Source organism: Sitodiplosis mosellana, unplaced genomic scaffold (assembly GCF_009176505.1).
Source record: "Sitodiplosis mosellana isolate CC-2019 unplaced genomic scaffold, AAFC_SMos_1.0 Smas_scaffold_6162, whole genome shotgun sequence".
Classification (NCBI taxonomy): Eukaryota; Metazoa; Arthropoda; class Insecta; order Diptera; family Cecidomyiidae; genus Sitodiplosis; species Sitodiplosis mosellana.
Window position 1 is genome coordinate 1,712,325 of NW_022601403.1, and position 16,792 is coordinate 1,729,116.

The following is a 16,792-nucleotide window of genomic DNA, read 5'->3' on the forward strand; positions in this document are numbered from 1 at the left end:
ATTTCGATTAGGAAAAGTGGTACCGTGACCAGTTCCATCTGTCAGGTTGGTGAAAACCGCAACAAAATTCAGTAATTAATCTGTTCGACAATAACAATATCGATTCCTTCATATCTTTTGTTTGCATCACAACTGTTGTGAACTGCGCACTCTTTCGTCATATAACGAATGGATCATAAGGTGATGTTGCTATATTCAATGGGCATTGATAAAAATTGTTGAGCTTTTTTGGAAAAAGATGATCTTTCGATACGGTCATGTTTTCAGTATAGTTGAGTGTTACATAGCCAGCAGATTCAATGCTCTGACATACATTACAATGCATATCAAAAATCGCCACGAACTCCATAAAGAATCGCTGATCACACCAATATGACATTGTTGGCTTGTTGGCCAATATGACTTATCAGTCTCAACGAAAACGCGAAAAACCGCCTAATTTGTACAGTTGCGATTTTTCGCATTTTTCGTGGAACTGATAACAAATAACTACTTGGCGTCTTCGGTGCTTTTTATAGTGCTCGAGGCCCTTTGCTCCAAACAGTTATCACTTATCTCTGATCAGTTTCGCGAAAAACGCGAAGAATGATAAGAAAAAAAAACCATACCATAGGCCGATGTTTTTGATTTGCGCCCAAGTGATAAGAGATAAAAGAGCAACCATATACTTGACGCACACACATATCAGCGTGTAAGTAGAACGTTTGATAACATTTTGGTGTCAATGTAGAACATTGCTACATATACATTACTTTAACAGCGTAAAAGCCGAAGCAAGCTACTTATAAGTAGAATGTGTAACGTAGTATTTTCAAGTCATTTTACGCTGAAAATACGCCGACATATCCATACATGTTCTATTTATAAGTAACTTATAAGTAAAAAACATAGATGAAACATGGCAGAAAAAATTACTTCTACTTTTCATAGAGTTGTTCCACTTGTCAATAGCCGTAGATGTAATTCTTTGAGATAGTACCATATTTCAAGCTGGCAGGCAGGCTATTGTGTTGACTTCTTTGATAAACCTTGAAGCTAAAACCAGTCGAGCAGCTGGAAAATTCAAAAGACACACATCACAAATCAAGTGCAGACATGTAAAGCTCAGCTGCTCAGCCGGAGCATAGCCATCGGGATGAAGAGAAAAACAAAACGTTGAATAATCACAAAGATAAAAGACATTCCGATAGGCCTCAGCTGTCTGTTCTATTGAAAATCATATTTGAAATGTCCATTGAGGACGATCAGCTTCGTCTGAGTCAGTTCTTTTTTGTTTGTTCGTTTGTTGTTCACTGGAAATCTCATCGGCATTTTCTTTGTCGCTTGCAAATTCTCGATTTGCTGCTGAACGAAGCTCAATAAAAAAAACTACGCTACAAATATACCGCGCTATACTTTGACCTAGCGTATTCTATCCGTATGCTTTGCATGCGGTTCACGCTAAAAATATGCCTTAAATATACCTTCGACTCTGTATTAAACTATGTATAAAATAAGCGTAAGCGTGAAAATGGTATAAACGTAGCGTGCGCAGGGAATACACGTGGTATATTTGTAGCGTAGTTTTTTTTATTAAGAGGGCGAGCGCTTTTCCGTTGTTGAACGAAGAGCGAGAGCTCCTTCTCTGCTGAACGAAGATTGAGTGCTTCTTCGCTGTTGAATAAAGGCCAAATTTGTCCATACTTGGCCCAATGGAATTGTTGAAATTTCAATCTTCCGCTAAATAAAAAACCTAAAATGTAGAACTGTGATTTTGCCGTGTCACAAATCAAAAATGCCGTTCGGTGTTTTTTTTTGTGTGATTTTTATTTATTTATTTTTTAACAGGAACGTACGTTTATTTTTGCACATAGCAGAATGTAAGCTAATTTTACGAGAAACACCTCGCCGCCATATTTACTTTTTGTTGTTGTTGTTGTTGTTTCTTTTTGTATAATAATGTAATATAAATATAAATCGTAACTTTAATTTGTAATTAAATTTAAGTGTTTTGCAATTTGTATCAATCAATTGTTAATCATTCCACTCATTCTTGTTGTTTTTTTTTTGTCTTGGTTTGTGTTTTTTTTCTTTGGTTTCACTTAAAATAATTGAACGAAAAAGCCAAATAATACTGTTTGTGTAAACACTTTTCATGTGAGTGTGAAATTTTTTTTGCATACAAATCTAATGAGAAGACGAAAAACAAGGTGTTATGCAATGCATGTGACAAATTTAAATCTAAAGAGTCGAATTAAGTGCTTGCATTCAACGAAAAAAAGGGGAAAAAATTGTGTGTGTGCTGTTACGATCGAAAAAAAAATTCGACACAAAATGTATGTATGACACAAATCGTGTGTGTGTGTGTGTATGTGTTTTAGCGGTTCCGCGGTTCATATACATAAATATCAAAATTGAAGTGAAAAATGCGCGACTTGAATGCCACCATGTGGCATTGCCACATTTTCAAAGAAATTGTACGCAATTCAACCCTTTTGTTTCGTTAAATATTAAATCTTCGTCCTATTTAACTTTGTTTTTATGTCCAAAAAGAGATGAACTGGCGTTCCTATATAAAAATGGGTATGGAAGTTAAAAATTGTGTGTGTGTTTGTTTGTTTGGCTGTTGGGTTGGTTTGTGATTAGCCATTTGAATTAAAGAAGATTGAAATGAAATTGAAGCTTTTCATAAAAATGAGAATGAGCGATTTATCATCGTTTTCGTTTTTTTTTTTGCATGATTTTTAAAGATTTTTTTTTTGTTTTCTTCTCGTTTAGTACTCTAAATACCTATTTTTATACATTTATATGAGTCAAATGAAATAAGATGTATATGTTTGATTTGTTTTCTTCTTCTTCTTCTTCTTCATCTTTTCTTCTTCTCGTCTTCGATTTTTATTCACGCATCCATTTTCTGTGTGTGTGTGTGTGTCCATCACTTTTTCCTTTTTACATCGACTTTTCTTTGTAAATTGAAAAATTATGTTTTCAAAGTCAGTGTCAACTTGTTCATTATTAGTAATCGACTCGATACACATCGAGTACACTCGATACAATCGACATACACATTTTCTGGAATACAAATACATTTCGTTTGGGTGTGTGTTTATTTTCAAAAAGATGAATTGGACACGATCAATTTTGAGTAGAAAAGTATGAGTAACGAATAAGGAGTTTTGGTTAGAGTGGACGAAAGTGGCTATGGGAAATGGGGTTGGATTGGGTTAGAATGGATGAAACAAAAACATGTAGATGTGCCGATTAATGTGTTGTTGTTGTTATGTGGTTGTACGTAAATATGGAAACGAAATGGATCTTACAAATCAATTCGAATCACTTTTCATCAAATATATCACTTAATACCTATAAAAAAAAAAATGATTTCATTTCATTTTTCAATATCATTTGTCAAACGAAATGGAAAATAAATGCAAATAATTAAATGCAATAAAAACGCACGACAAAAGCCAAGCTCTGTATTTTCTTTCTCTTTCGCTTTGGTTCACACTGACATCTCTTTCACTCTCTTTCTTTCTCTCTCTTTGTATTTTTTTTTCTTCATCTCGAAAGCTGTTTTGACGTTCCGATCAACAAATTGTTTAATATCGAAAATGATTAAATTTTGCTCATTGTTTTTTTCCTTCTCTCGTTATTGTTTATTTTGATTTCCGTCATTTGATGATCGAGAACACAAACAAAATAGACTACCAAAATGGTTGAAATTAAATAATTTTGGCATTTGAAAGAATGAGCCGCTTATAATTTCATCCGATAAACACAAAAATCCAAACAGAACATTTTTCTGGTAACATTTGTTGTTGTTGTTCAAAATACGTTGGCGAAGTGTTACTTTGAATTGGTATGAGTTTGGAAAAATTGTTTTTTTTCGATTCTTTTTAAATATTCTGTGTGTGTGTATGTGTAAATTCTTCGACATTTCTATGAAAGATAGAGTAGTTTTTTGTTTTTTGTTTTTGTTTTTTTGGGGGCTGTGTTCACGTTTATACTTTTAGTTGTTTCTCTTTAAAATGCTTATTAAATTGTTTTTTTTTGTTTTGCTTTTTCGTCTCTTGTGAAATGTCTATACACCATTTATATTTTGTCATGTGGTTTTTTTTTCTTTATCTGGGGTTTGAAACATTTTTGTTGCCGGGTCACACATTTCACGCGCTCAAATGCGAGAATCCTTTAAATGCTGCATATTAAATAGGCTTGTATTTAATGCTCCCTGTCTTTCATGCAAATGATGCGATTTTTTCGCCTGATACATTTAACGTTATCTTTTACAGCACTACCTATTTGCAGATGGGATGTGTGCTTTTCGTTATCCCTTTATATCGCTGCTGGCGATTTTCACATACATTTTTTGTCGGATGTTTAATATGCGCTCTGTTCATTTTGAACTGACAACATAATGTCGAATCTTAACATTTTAGATCAATTCAATGATTTCACAAACCGAATAAAAGTGAATTCATACCGATATCAAAACTGATTTCAATCATCGTGTTCAGTCGATATTTCTATGTTGTCCATTTAAAATCCAATCGAGCTTTCATTGTTTTCTGCAGCAGAAGTTCTGCACAGTATTCGATTTTCTAAGTAAAAACTGATTAGTAAATCAGAATTCACTAAAGTTCTCAAGAAAATTCTAGAATTCCGTCAAGTTCTCTTGGTTTGTAGCCATTTTTAACATTTATTCCTTGAAATTGCTAGTCTAAAAACAATCGAATCGCGCAACTACGACGAATCAAGTTGGGTTTTTTTTCGGTTTGTGAGCCGAAATTGGTATTTGGATTTAGACATCACAGCAAAGTTTGCTGTGCAAACCTTTGTGAATGAATTAATTCATTCTAATGACAATTGCTGAATTGGCTTTGATCATACTCTTCAAACAGAAGGGTCCATTTCGAAGAGTTAGCCAGAGTCGATTTCGACTCAACTGCCGAAAAGCATTTTGAGTCGATTTTCAACTGCATCCAATTTCAATTTTAGCTTTCAGAAATTCTCTCGGTTTTGGCATTTTTTGTTTTTTTGCTTATGGCCTTTTTAATCTTAAGTCCATGACCATTAATTTTAAGTGTGAATGCAATCAGGAATATCATGGAGAACGAGAGTCCAATAAGTGATGCTGCATAGACTATGTATTAAAAACCCATTTGATTCGTTTCATGAAAATGCTGAAGACTTGTATGTTTGTCGGCAATTAATAATCGCCAATAGGTGAATTTGTTCTAGTTGAATTTATTCCAGCAGCTGGAATCCGGCTTGATCGGTTCACTCTCATCAAAGATGATTTTGAATTGATTCCATCTGAATTGTTCTGAACGGTTCAGTTCCGAATAGACTGGCAGCTTTATGACACACGTTGGTATATGTGACATTGTCACATTGTGACTAAGGAGGATTCATTCCATTTTACATATGTGTATGTGTGTGTGTGTTGACCAAACATATGACATCCACATAATATTTCGTCGTTTCATTTGTGTGCTCTATCTTAAAATATGTTTGTCGCACGTGTTGTCCATATGAAGTAATAATCTTTACAAATGTTGAGCGTTTGTAACATCGATTTATCTGTTAAATGTTTTTCTGCTGAACTGTTTCTCTTTCCATCTTATTTGTGTGTACGTATTTGTTCTTTATAATTCTGTGTATGTATAAATCTAAAATATTAAGTGTTTGCCCCAATACTGTTGTTGTTTGTTATATTTTTTTTTGAGTTTTCATCCGATGTCTATTGTTCTACATTCAAACTTACCGCTAGTACATCATGTATTTGTATTTGGTTGAGTGTTGTTTTTTTTAATTATTTTTTTATTCATTTCATTAAATGGCTGGTAAAAAATAAACGTAAAAAAGAGCTGTGTTATGCGCTTATGTTTCGCATTATATTTTTTTGTTCTTGTTAAGTATAGTTTTTTTTAATTCGTTATTTTTTTTCTGTGTTTTTTTTTTCACTTTACTTACAAACATGTTGTGTCTAGTTGTATTTGTCATTTTGTGTTTATTTTGATGCCATTATTTGGTATATGCAATCGAGAGATTTTTAATGTACGCTTTTCCTTTTTTTTGTTCTTCTTCATTTTCACTTTTATTCTAAACAAATTACGACTAGAGAAAAAAAATGTGGGTGAATTATTCTTTGCGTTCTAATTTCGGTCGTCATTTTATCTAATTGATTGAATGAGAGCGATCGGCGTGTGACAAATATACCAAGTCGACTTAGCGCTTTGTTTTTTTTTACTCTACTAACTATATCTGAAAATTTTTCAATTATCACTAAATTTTGCCTCTGTGTATGGGTGTGTGTATGTCTCTCTTTCTTCCGCGCTCTTCCTCTTCTTCCTTTTCATTTCTGGTTTTAAATCTGTGTGTACCATTTATAAATCATTTAACTATAGCGAATACATCGATTTTTATTCTTCTTGTTTCTTATTTCCTACATGAAAAAAATCTACACAATGTAAACATCTGCTTGTTGTTTTGTTTTTTTTTTTGTAAAGTTTTCTCTGTTTTCTCTTCATTTCTTATCTAGTTTTGCCATTTATTTCACGCTTCCTTATATATCGCATTTCGCAAAATCCGAATCTAGCATTTTCTTCTAGTTTGGATCAATTCCCCATTGCAAACCTCTTCCCGAAACGTTTCCTCTTTTTTTACTAGCTTCTATCGCAATTTTCAAATATACATCTAGTTTACATCAAGGTCTGTGTGTGTTTTTTTTATTCCTTATCTCAATCGATTATTTTTCATATTTTCTGCATTTTTTCTCTCGCTCGCTTACAACGAGTATGTTTCGGTTTAAAATCGTTCGATTAGCATTTATCTTCATTTTTTTTTTTGGTGCGCTTCTTTTCGATGAGAGTCGAAAGTGTAATCGAGATATAACAATCTGAAATATTTTTCGAAATATTGAAGTCCTAGCAAGTCATGACCGATGGATACATTGAACAAAATGCAGTGTTGGAAAAGTGAAATTCACTCCAACGAAAGTCGATATCAAGGGTTCCAATCCATTTTTAATTGGAGAACTAAACTACTGTGGGATGAAAAACACTGTCAATATCCATACGCCAGTTTGGACAATACGAGAAATCGCCTCGATTTGCCTATGAAAATAAAGATGCTCGCGTCCTTTCTGTTCCAACTTGAATCGTTTTATGTTTATGGTTTATGCCAATAACGGTGAAAAACGTCCAATTATAATACCCATTTTATGCGCTCCAAATGCCTATGACTACTTTTTAGCTGTCAACGTTCCGTCTTGACCATCGAATTGTAGTAATTTTTTCATTCTAATTCATATAAGATATTCTGGAATGACTATGGGATGAACGTTAGATAAGCTGAACCTGTTCAAATATTTATTTTTTTGAAATCCTTTGAATCTTGAATATTTTGCGCAATCTTTATCGAAATTTCAAAATTTCTTTAGAGGAAAAGATAGACCTAAATCGACACAGAATTTGCAGATGGGGTTAAATGCATTGGAGCAATGATTCCAAATGGAAACGACTGTTCTAAATCCAGCAGAATTCGATCAAATTAAATGTTCAATGGCACCAAACGTTATTCTTGCTTTCCATTCGATTACAACTTTCGATTCCGTTGAATCATTTCTTCAATTCGACGTTAAAAAAAATAGCGCAGTGTTCAACATCACATGTTATGAGTGTTGAGTGATTTTTTTTTTCTGGTTGTGTTAATGTGTGGTTGAGAATGCTATTCGCAAATTCAAAAATGCTTATCACAATTTGTAGTATTTGTTATCATTATTTTCATCTTCATTAAATTCCCTATCTTATTGATTACTGATTTTATTGTTACGTCTTTTCATTCCGTGTCTGTGGTTGGATTTTTCCACTCCCCTATTCATTTCTCTGAATTATTTCCGGCTCAGACAGAGGTGATGCTACTACCCATTTACATTGTAATTCACATTTAATTATTCTTTTTTTCTTTGCTTTTTTCAATAAGTTTTTTTCCATATTCTGTTTATTAATTTGTTTGTTTGTTTCTAACCACATGCCGAATGGAGTATCACATTAATTTGATTTATTCACGTTGGTTCACTTAGTTAACAAAAAAAAATGAGAAGAGATTTTCGGTTTGTTTGTGTGGAATGCAGGATGATAGTGTTTGTGTGCGTGAAACGATGATGAGGAAAACATTTTGGAAAACATTCAAACGGTTTCCCACGGTTGGATTGAGACAAAATAGTTTAATCGTTTTTTAGTCGGATGATGAATATACTATGGAATCAGAAGCCTTAGAACACCAATCAAATCAAAACGATTGAATGGTTTTTGAGGCGCGAGCGCGCATGTGTGAGTTTTTTCATTTGTGAAGATCACATGTCGATGAAGAGAAAAAGAGTTGAGTGCGTGTGTGTGTATTTATTTTGGTGAATTTCTTTCAGTACAGTCTTTTCGATAGATTTTTTTTCTTCGTTTTATTTTTTTTTTTACTTAAATGGTAGAAAAGGAATTTGACACATATTTGAGTATATCTTCATAGATCGTATTATAGTCATCGTTGTTCTTTCGTCAGTTTTTTTTTCTTTTCGTATCATTGTTGCTATTCAAGAATGAAGTGAGCGATCATGCTAAATTTTTACTAAGAAATAATGAATGAAATTCAAATCATTTTCAACACATGAACTGGTGTCGTATGAATGAAATCAAAGTCGTTTAATAAATGAAGTTGAATTGGGCCGTTTTTTTGACAAATTAAATGGGAATTAATCAATGCTGTGGCGAAAAAAGTCATTTCAAACTACTTCGTTGGTGTAATTCAATAGCATATGGAGTCGAGGGAAGTTTTTGTAGAGGAAATTATCAAAATTGTAGCTATTATTCGACACAAAGTGTGTATTTTGAACACATTTTCCTCAGAAAAAAGTAGAAGAAAATAAAGAACAATTTGTTCTCAGCAGAAAAATGCCATTTTCAGTCGAATTTTCCCTTTTCCGATGAAAAAAATCTTCCTTCTGATCCGGGAAGTGTAGTGTTTCGAACAGAAAATGCCAATTTTTACGTCGAAAATTTAACTTTTTCAACAAAAAACATTACTTTCTGATCAAAAATCTCAGTGTTGAAGGAAAAATATGATTTTTTAACCCAAAAAACATGCAACCAAGAAAAAATTTCATCCCAAAAAAGTCTTTTTCGAACGAAAAGTTCAAAAAATGAAGCTTCTTTGAAGGAAAAATGTATCTTTTTCCTGATTTCAAAAACGTTCAACTCCGAAGCAATGATTTCTATGAACATCGCCGAAGGTGAAATGTTTCGATTCAAGCCAATGACTTATAATTTTCCTGAATCCAAAATATGAGCTGAAAGTATAAATGAAGACCGTATATTGCGACTGTGAATGCAATGAAAAGACTGAAAAAAAACGTAAATGGAAAGTACAGAAGACTATGTGAGATCGAATCTACCGTGTTGTTGGTGTTGTTGATTTTTGTAATTGCTAGACTTTAATTAAATCGTTCATTTTCGTGCTCTGTTCCATTTTCATTAAAACCGAGACCGTTGAATCTTCCGTCGAAGGAATCTCATCATCCCGTGCACCGTATGTATTCGATGCTTTCTCTGAATTTCTTTCGCTTTGCTCCTCTTCAATATCTCTATCTCTTCGATAAAATGGCAAATGTGAGTGAGTTTGTTGTGTAAAATGGGTATTTGTAAGTCGAAAAAAAAACGATTGTTGCGGAGTGTGTGTGTGTATATATGTGTTTGTAGGAGGGGGGGACAGAGGTTGAAGGAAGATGCCGTACAAAATTGCAATGAATGTGCTCATAAATATTTCGCCTTTCATAGCGCGAATTATTGTTTTAACATTCCGTAGTTCACAGTAGTACGTGCTAGTGTTTACGATTCATTGTTAGTTTTTCCGCGGAGAGTAAAATAATTATTTCAAATAGGATTAAATGCGTTTGTTTGTATATATAGCTTCGATTCATTCTATTTGTGTGTGTTTTCTCCTCTTGTTTTTGTGTTAAATCTACTACAATTTATGTTTTCTCTTTCTTTTGACAGCTCCTAGCTTTACTCACATTACTTTCCATAAAGAATTCGTTTATTTAGTTTTTTTTTTTTGTCATTTCCGAAATAATTTTTCATGGTTATTCATCTTGTTTATACATAAATTTGGCAATGATGAAATCGGAAAGCATCTCGGCTAGATCGTTCGATGGACCAAACACACAGATGGATGTTGTTGTTGTTGTGGAAGATAGCGAACGTGTTGTTGGTTTGTATAAATGAAAATGCATCGCTTAACATTTGGGCGCTGGAGGGCACATCCCAGATGATTTTGGATGCAGAGAGGTTTCGCCCAACGATCGCCTTGCGGACATGCTTTGCCGTGTCATGTGCTTGCCATCAAAAATATATGCGGATCACAGAATTGCATCACACAAACGACAACGAATTTATGTTTCCTTTTGCTTCGGTTTATGGTTTTATCGTCCCATTTTGGGTTGTTTTCCTTTTCTTTCACTTGCTGTCATGTTTCTATTCTTTAGTCGTTGCTTTCCAGTTTCGGTTTTTGGTTTTAAATTTATTTTCTTCTCTCTTTTTTTCGTTAACGCTTTGTTTTCTACCTCTCAGAGAATGGAAGAGAAAAAGTGAGAGTCGAACGACTCCCTTTCTTCCGCTTCTTTTGAACGAACTGAATAAAAATCACTGGAATTGCTTCCCAATTCCACAAAACTCGTGTTCACTTGTCGAAAACTGCGTCAAAAATCGAAAATGTTTTTTTTTTCATTCTCCGAAATCATGTTTTTCTTGTTGTTTGAACATAAATTTTGGTTTACAAATGCTGAAAAATTTGATTGAAATGGTATGCTTTGTTTTCCTTGTTGCGACGGGATTTGTCTCGTAGTTTTTTTTTGCGTTTTTCTAGCGATATTCGGTGATGCGAATTAGCGAAATAAAGCCATGCGAAGCGAACCAAATATTCTCTCATCTCTTCTTATATCCAGTGTGAATCGCAGTAATTTGCTTGTTTTTTGGCCATAATATTTTTCTGGTTTTCTTTCCTTGTTGTTGTGTGTATCTTGATTTTTATTTAGTTTAATCACTTGTTTGAGAAAAATAAAGTTTTGTGTCTACAATATAAAAATGTATTCGCTTCATTTATTCTCTTAATTCTTTTTTTTTGTGGGTTTTGTTTACTTCTCTTTCTTCTTTGCTTCGCATATTTTGCTCTAAAAATTACGCCTCAATTTACCCTATTTACACATATAAATATAGTCTAAAAAAGTGTTTTGAATTAACAGCCAATTGTTTTCTTATTTTCTCACTTGATTCATTTCTCTTGTTTTTTTTGTTGTGTTGTTGTTGTTGTTTTTTTGTATGTGTCACTTATTCACCTTTTTTATCTACTACATCGCGATATAGTCAAAATTTATATCCCCTACACAATGCTCTGACACAGCTACGATCGCATAATTGTCTCTCTTTTTCTTAGCTGCTATCGAGACTGCATCGTCACATGAAATACACTCGAACTTTTCAGTTCTGTACACCAAATGAAATGTGAAAGGATTGTGTTTTTTTTGAGTGGAAAATATGAAGTTGCAGGGTGATGATGTGCCAAAAAAAATTTAATCAAATGGAAATACTTAATGTTGATTGAACACCTAATTTAATGTTGATAGTTGATACTAGTGGCTTTAACCATTGCATCCAATGAATGTGACGAATGGGATAAAGCTATTTTCTTTCAGTTCTTTGAACCATCAGCGCTAAATCAGCATCGTAAATAAACTCAAGACGATTGTCGATTGAAATTGGTTTCTTCTCGGAATTGAATTATTTCTTACTCCAGGATTCGGGCATTTAACTTCTTCTATTTCAAAGTTTTCCATTTTCCAACTTATTCGAACAAGATATTTTCGGACAAACTAGACATTTTTCGAAAGTCGACAATTTTCGAAGTAAGAATTGTTCGAAATTAATTTTTTTTTCTCGAAATGCGATAATATCTCCGAAAAAGTTTACGTATGTTCCAATCCTTTTAATTTTATTTCAATCGACAATCGAAAAACTGAAAAAGAATCCTGACCACAAAAAATGTCATAACAATTTGTGGTCGATGAGGGAAAAAAAAGCAAAGGACGATCCAAAATGGTGGACAAAATCAAAAGAAAAGAAAAAACTGGTAGAAATAATAAAAACAAAAGAAAAACGGGTCAATTGGTTTCAAATTTTTAAAAATACAAATTTTTATTTCATAAAATCTAAAATAGAACTATAAGAAAATCAATATAAATTTTTTTCTTTCTTTTTTTCTCATTCGATTTGTTTACAAAATAAATTTTAAGCAAAAAAGAAGGGTCATTTGTCATTGTTTGTCCAACATCATTTTTTTTTCTGCATTTATTTTTTCATTAAATTACACTCGATTACATTGTGGACAAAACAATGACAGTAAATATTTTGTTTATAGAGGGGAGGACACATGTTTCTAAATAAACAAACAAAAATTAACCAATAAATGCTAGAAAAAATTTAATCTAAATAATTCGCTCTATATTTTTCGGCTTTGTGCAGTGTGTGGCCGGTATACACGTGGCACAAGTAGCCCCACGCACAAGATGTCACACGACCAGTATACTAAATCCATTCGACTAACATGGATTATTCAATCATGGTTCCACAACAATGTGGATCAACACGAGTTGAGTAAAGTCAAAAATAAGACAGACAGAAAGACAAAAAAAAATCCACTAGAATTTAACTCATATGATTCATTGACATAAAATACGAATGAATTCATTAGCGATCGTACAATTTAATATCTAACATTTATTAAACTAGCAGAAGAATGAAATAAAAGAAAGGCGCATTTATAATTTTTCATTTTTTTTCCTTTTAAATCGATATAGAATGTCATTTCTACAACATACAATGGACTAAACAAAAAGAAAAGGGAGCAGCAAAGGATAAACAAAATTTGGTGGACATTCGAATGCATGCTGGTTGCAGCCACTCGACTGCGAATTAAACTAGAAATGCTCATATCAATTTACCTAACATCTAAATCAAATGCTCTTCACTTTTTTTTCTTTTGCTTTCGCTAAAGTTGACGAATGAAAATAATAACTATTTTGACAAGCGATTTCCACGGAATGATTTGACTTATGACAGGGCAGTTGGAAAAATTGAATTCAGCCATTGATTTTTGGAGCAAAAAATTGGGCTGGCTCTTTGTAAAATTACGATGCTTCGCTTTCATTTCAAGTGGACTTGAAAGTCCAAAATCAAATTGAATGCCATTAAAAAGGCTCTCTCCATTCATTCCATGTCAGAAATCAACGATTTGATCGCACAAATCGTACGAGTGTGGCAGCCACAAAGGAGTGAAAATCTCTCATTGACAAAAAGACAAAAAAATTGTACAAAAGACAAAATTTGCGAAAATGAATGAAATACAACATTGAAGTGATCGAATTCATTATATTATTATTGTGGCAGTGATGTGTTTTATTCATTGGAATTAACTTTAATGTTTTCACTCACTTTCTATCACTCTACAGTTAATCGTTGGTCATCGCTTCCTCATGCATGGAAAAACGTTGGGAAGTTCTTGATAGACGGAAGTTCACTTCTTCCGAAAAAAAAACGGAAGAAAAATTCAGAAATTTGATCGAATATCTCAGCGAAATTCGTTTGGAAAGTTCAAAAAAAAAAAAATCAAAAAAAAAAACTTCTGAAGAAAATTTGAAAGATTTTCTGGACAAAAAATCCAAAGGAAATTCATGAAAAAAATTCGAAAATTTCTCCCAAGAAGCGGTTGGAACTTTAAATTTTGTCTCTTTTGACCTTAAAAACACAAAATTGTGTTCCAAAAGTGTCAACTTGAACCTTCATGTCTGCTTGCACTCTAAACTGGCGTCCACTCTTGTCAAATATCTCGAATTGCATTTGAATAACAAAATTTTCGATTTCGATTAAAAACAAATTTTGTGCATAAAGTAAACAAATCGACGTAAAAAAAACTTTTTTCTTATTTGTTGAATTCAACGAACGAATGGTGTGTTTGTGGGTGTGTGTGGACATTACAAATAGATCATTAATTAAGGTGGAAATAGAGAAGGTTTGAAGAGAAAAAAATTTATGTAAAAAGGAAACATGTTGATATCAACTAAAAACGAATAGCACGAAATGGCAAACGGATTCAAAGTTTGCCGTTGTATGTTCTCTTGTAACTTATTGAAAATTGGCTCTAAATGAAAGCTCATAAAAATTGGCTCGAATAAAAGCTCTTTAACTCTATATAAATGGGTTCCAAGTACAATATCAAACGTGGACACACTTTCGTCCAAGAGAAAGTATCTCCTTCAGCTTAGGACGAAGTTCGTTTGACTATGTAAGTCGCGCTTACTCTGAACAATCAGTAAAAGATGATGTTATGATGTAAAAGAAGAGTGACGACATCCAAATCCACTCGTGTGCTTAAATTGTACTTGTAAAATGGAACGCGTGTTGCGGCTCATGGCTTGAATTGTTATTCATCACCACGACGGCCACATGTCTAAAACTGATTTACACATACAATTATACTCTGTCTATACATGTTTGTGAAAAATAGAGATGAAACGAAAATGAAAGACACAAACTAAAAAGGAAGCTCTTATCATATAGAGACCAGAGACTACATGCACATTTACATTAAAAATGAACTTAAACCATTGTATTTGCTTACTTAAAATCGAAAACGAACAGAAAACTAAAGATAAACAATAGATGTTCTTATTTTATACAAGAAAAAAAAACTAAAACGTTTGACGACGATGACAACGAAAAAAAAATGGTGCGTGTGTATGTGTGTGTGTGTGTGATGAAGAAGGTTTGGGTGCAGGAAGAAAAAAATGTTCTGAAGCATTGGATTGCATTTCATGGCGAGGGGGGAAATGTTTTTTTCCATCGACAATCTGTAAAAAAAAAATTTCTTTTTTATCTAATCTATGCACATTTTTGTATTTCTTTCACTATTTTTTTTTCATTTTTGGCTTACGTTTACTTATCGTTGAATTAGTGTGTGTGTGTGTGTGTGTGTGTGTGTGTGTTTAAGCTAATTTGATGCATTTTCACGTGCCATTGATCGAAATCGACCAAATTGACGTCATCGCCAATTGATCGAATTCTCAATTGAGCAGAAGAAATGTTTTGTGAACAAAATAGAAATGTATGCGTGTGCGTCTAGGATGTATTTGCAACACATAAATCACACACGACACAAAAAAACATTTTTTCCTCTGTTTCGCTTTGTTTCATATCTAGCTTTCATACACACACGACATTTGCCGCAGTAATGGTTTTTACTACGGTCCAATTTTTTTCATTTCCTCTTACATTTCATCACACATTTATAATAAATCAATCGGCCCATTTCATTCTACCATCAATTTGTATGAGTACTTGACATACAGACACCGCAGCTTATTTCACAAACAATTTTCCATGAAAATTGGCTGCCGGGGGAGGGGGGAGGTTAAAGAAAACATAACATTTACTATACATTATTATTTGACATTCTACATATAGAAAAGAAGAAGAACGACCCAACAATTTCCTCGAAAAAAGTGCATTGGTTCGTCGCGAACAGAAGGAAACGAACGAAAAAAAAATATGACAAAATGTTTGCGCATTTTTAAATATTTTAGTGAACCATTCATTTGGTATGAAAGGGGCTTCATAACTCTTTCTCTTTCTGTTTTTTTCTCATCTCATTCATTTTTTTGGTTGGTTATACCGTTTTTTTCAGTTATTTTTTTTTCTCTTACTTACAAGGTAATAAACAAATATGTAAAAAAAGGAAGGGAGACAAAGAAATGAAGTGAAAAATTAAAATCATTAATATATATGCTATAAAGAGAGACAAAGAACTAGGAATAGTGTGTTTTTTTCTTCTTCTTCTTCTTCATATTCGACACACCAGTCGAACATTAACCCTCACATGTGATGAGGCGCTATTTTCTTCTTACTACTACTGCTACAAGTAGAGCATTCTTTACTTAATGCTTAAATGTGTGTTGTGTGTGTGTGTGTGTTTTTACTACTACTTTCTGCTATGGATTTCTGTAGTTTTGTTTTATTCATTCAAACGCGGTTTACGCATTTGATTCGTGATGATTAACTAGCTATCTGTGTCGTCATTTATTTTTTCCATACGACTTATGTTTTTATCTTCTTTTCTAGTGTGAATGTCATAACATTAGTAGATGATAATTCCTACTAACTAAAAACGCAAAATTAACCATTATGTGGGTTTTTTTAGTGTTTTTTTTTACTTCTTTTCTTCTCATTTGTTTCAATTAGCTCCTACTAAATGTTTTTCAAGTGTTTGACGCTTGATTTTGGTTTCTACTGGAATTTCTACACAGTGTTAGTGTTCAGCTTCGGATTCTTCCGCTTCCTTTTCTTTTCCTCGATACGCGTATTTTTTCGGGCCCAAATTAATCGCGATGGTCCTAGCTTAGACGTGACGCTTGGCGTGCAATGCAAGATGATCACTGCGTGAAAAGCAACGGTCACAATGGCGACATTTGAATGGTTTAGCACCGGTATGTTTTCGATAGTGACGCGTCAACTCATCACTACGCGCAAATCTCCATTCACAACCTTCCCACGAACATTTGTACGGCTTTTCACCTGAAAATGATTGAAAAACAAGGAAAATGGATTTAGTTTATAATAGTAAATATTTAGTAGGAAAAAAATGAACTACGAACAAAAGAATCAAAATTTGAAGAAATTGGTCTAAATTTGATCTTTTTTTTAAAACTTATTCCGCG

General features: G+C 33.1%; 1 protein-coding gene across 5 annotated transcripts in view; it reads right to left on the reverse strand.

Moving 5' to 3' along the window:
• Window positions 1-12,188: 12,188 nt before the first annotated feature.
• LOC129574279 (Krueppel-like factor luna) overlaps window positions 12,189-16,792 on the reverse strand; it is a 462,889-nt gene continuing 458,285 nt past the window's right edge. For all 5 annotated transcript variants that reach the window (XM_055456065.1, XM_055456062.1, XM_055456061.1 and 2 more), the window contains exon 5: window positions 12,189-16,649. In XM_055456065.1, the coding sequence (XP_055312040.1) occupies window positions 16,474-16,649 (176 nt within the window). In that variant the 3' untranslated portion in view covers window positions 12,189-16,473. The remainder of the gene's footprint in view (window positions 16,650-16,792) is intronic.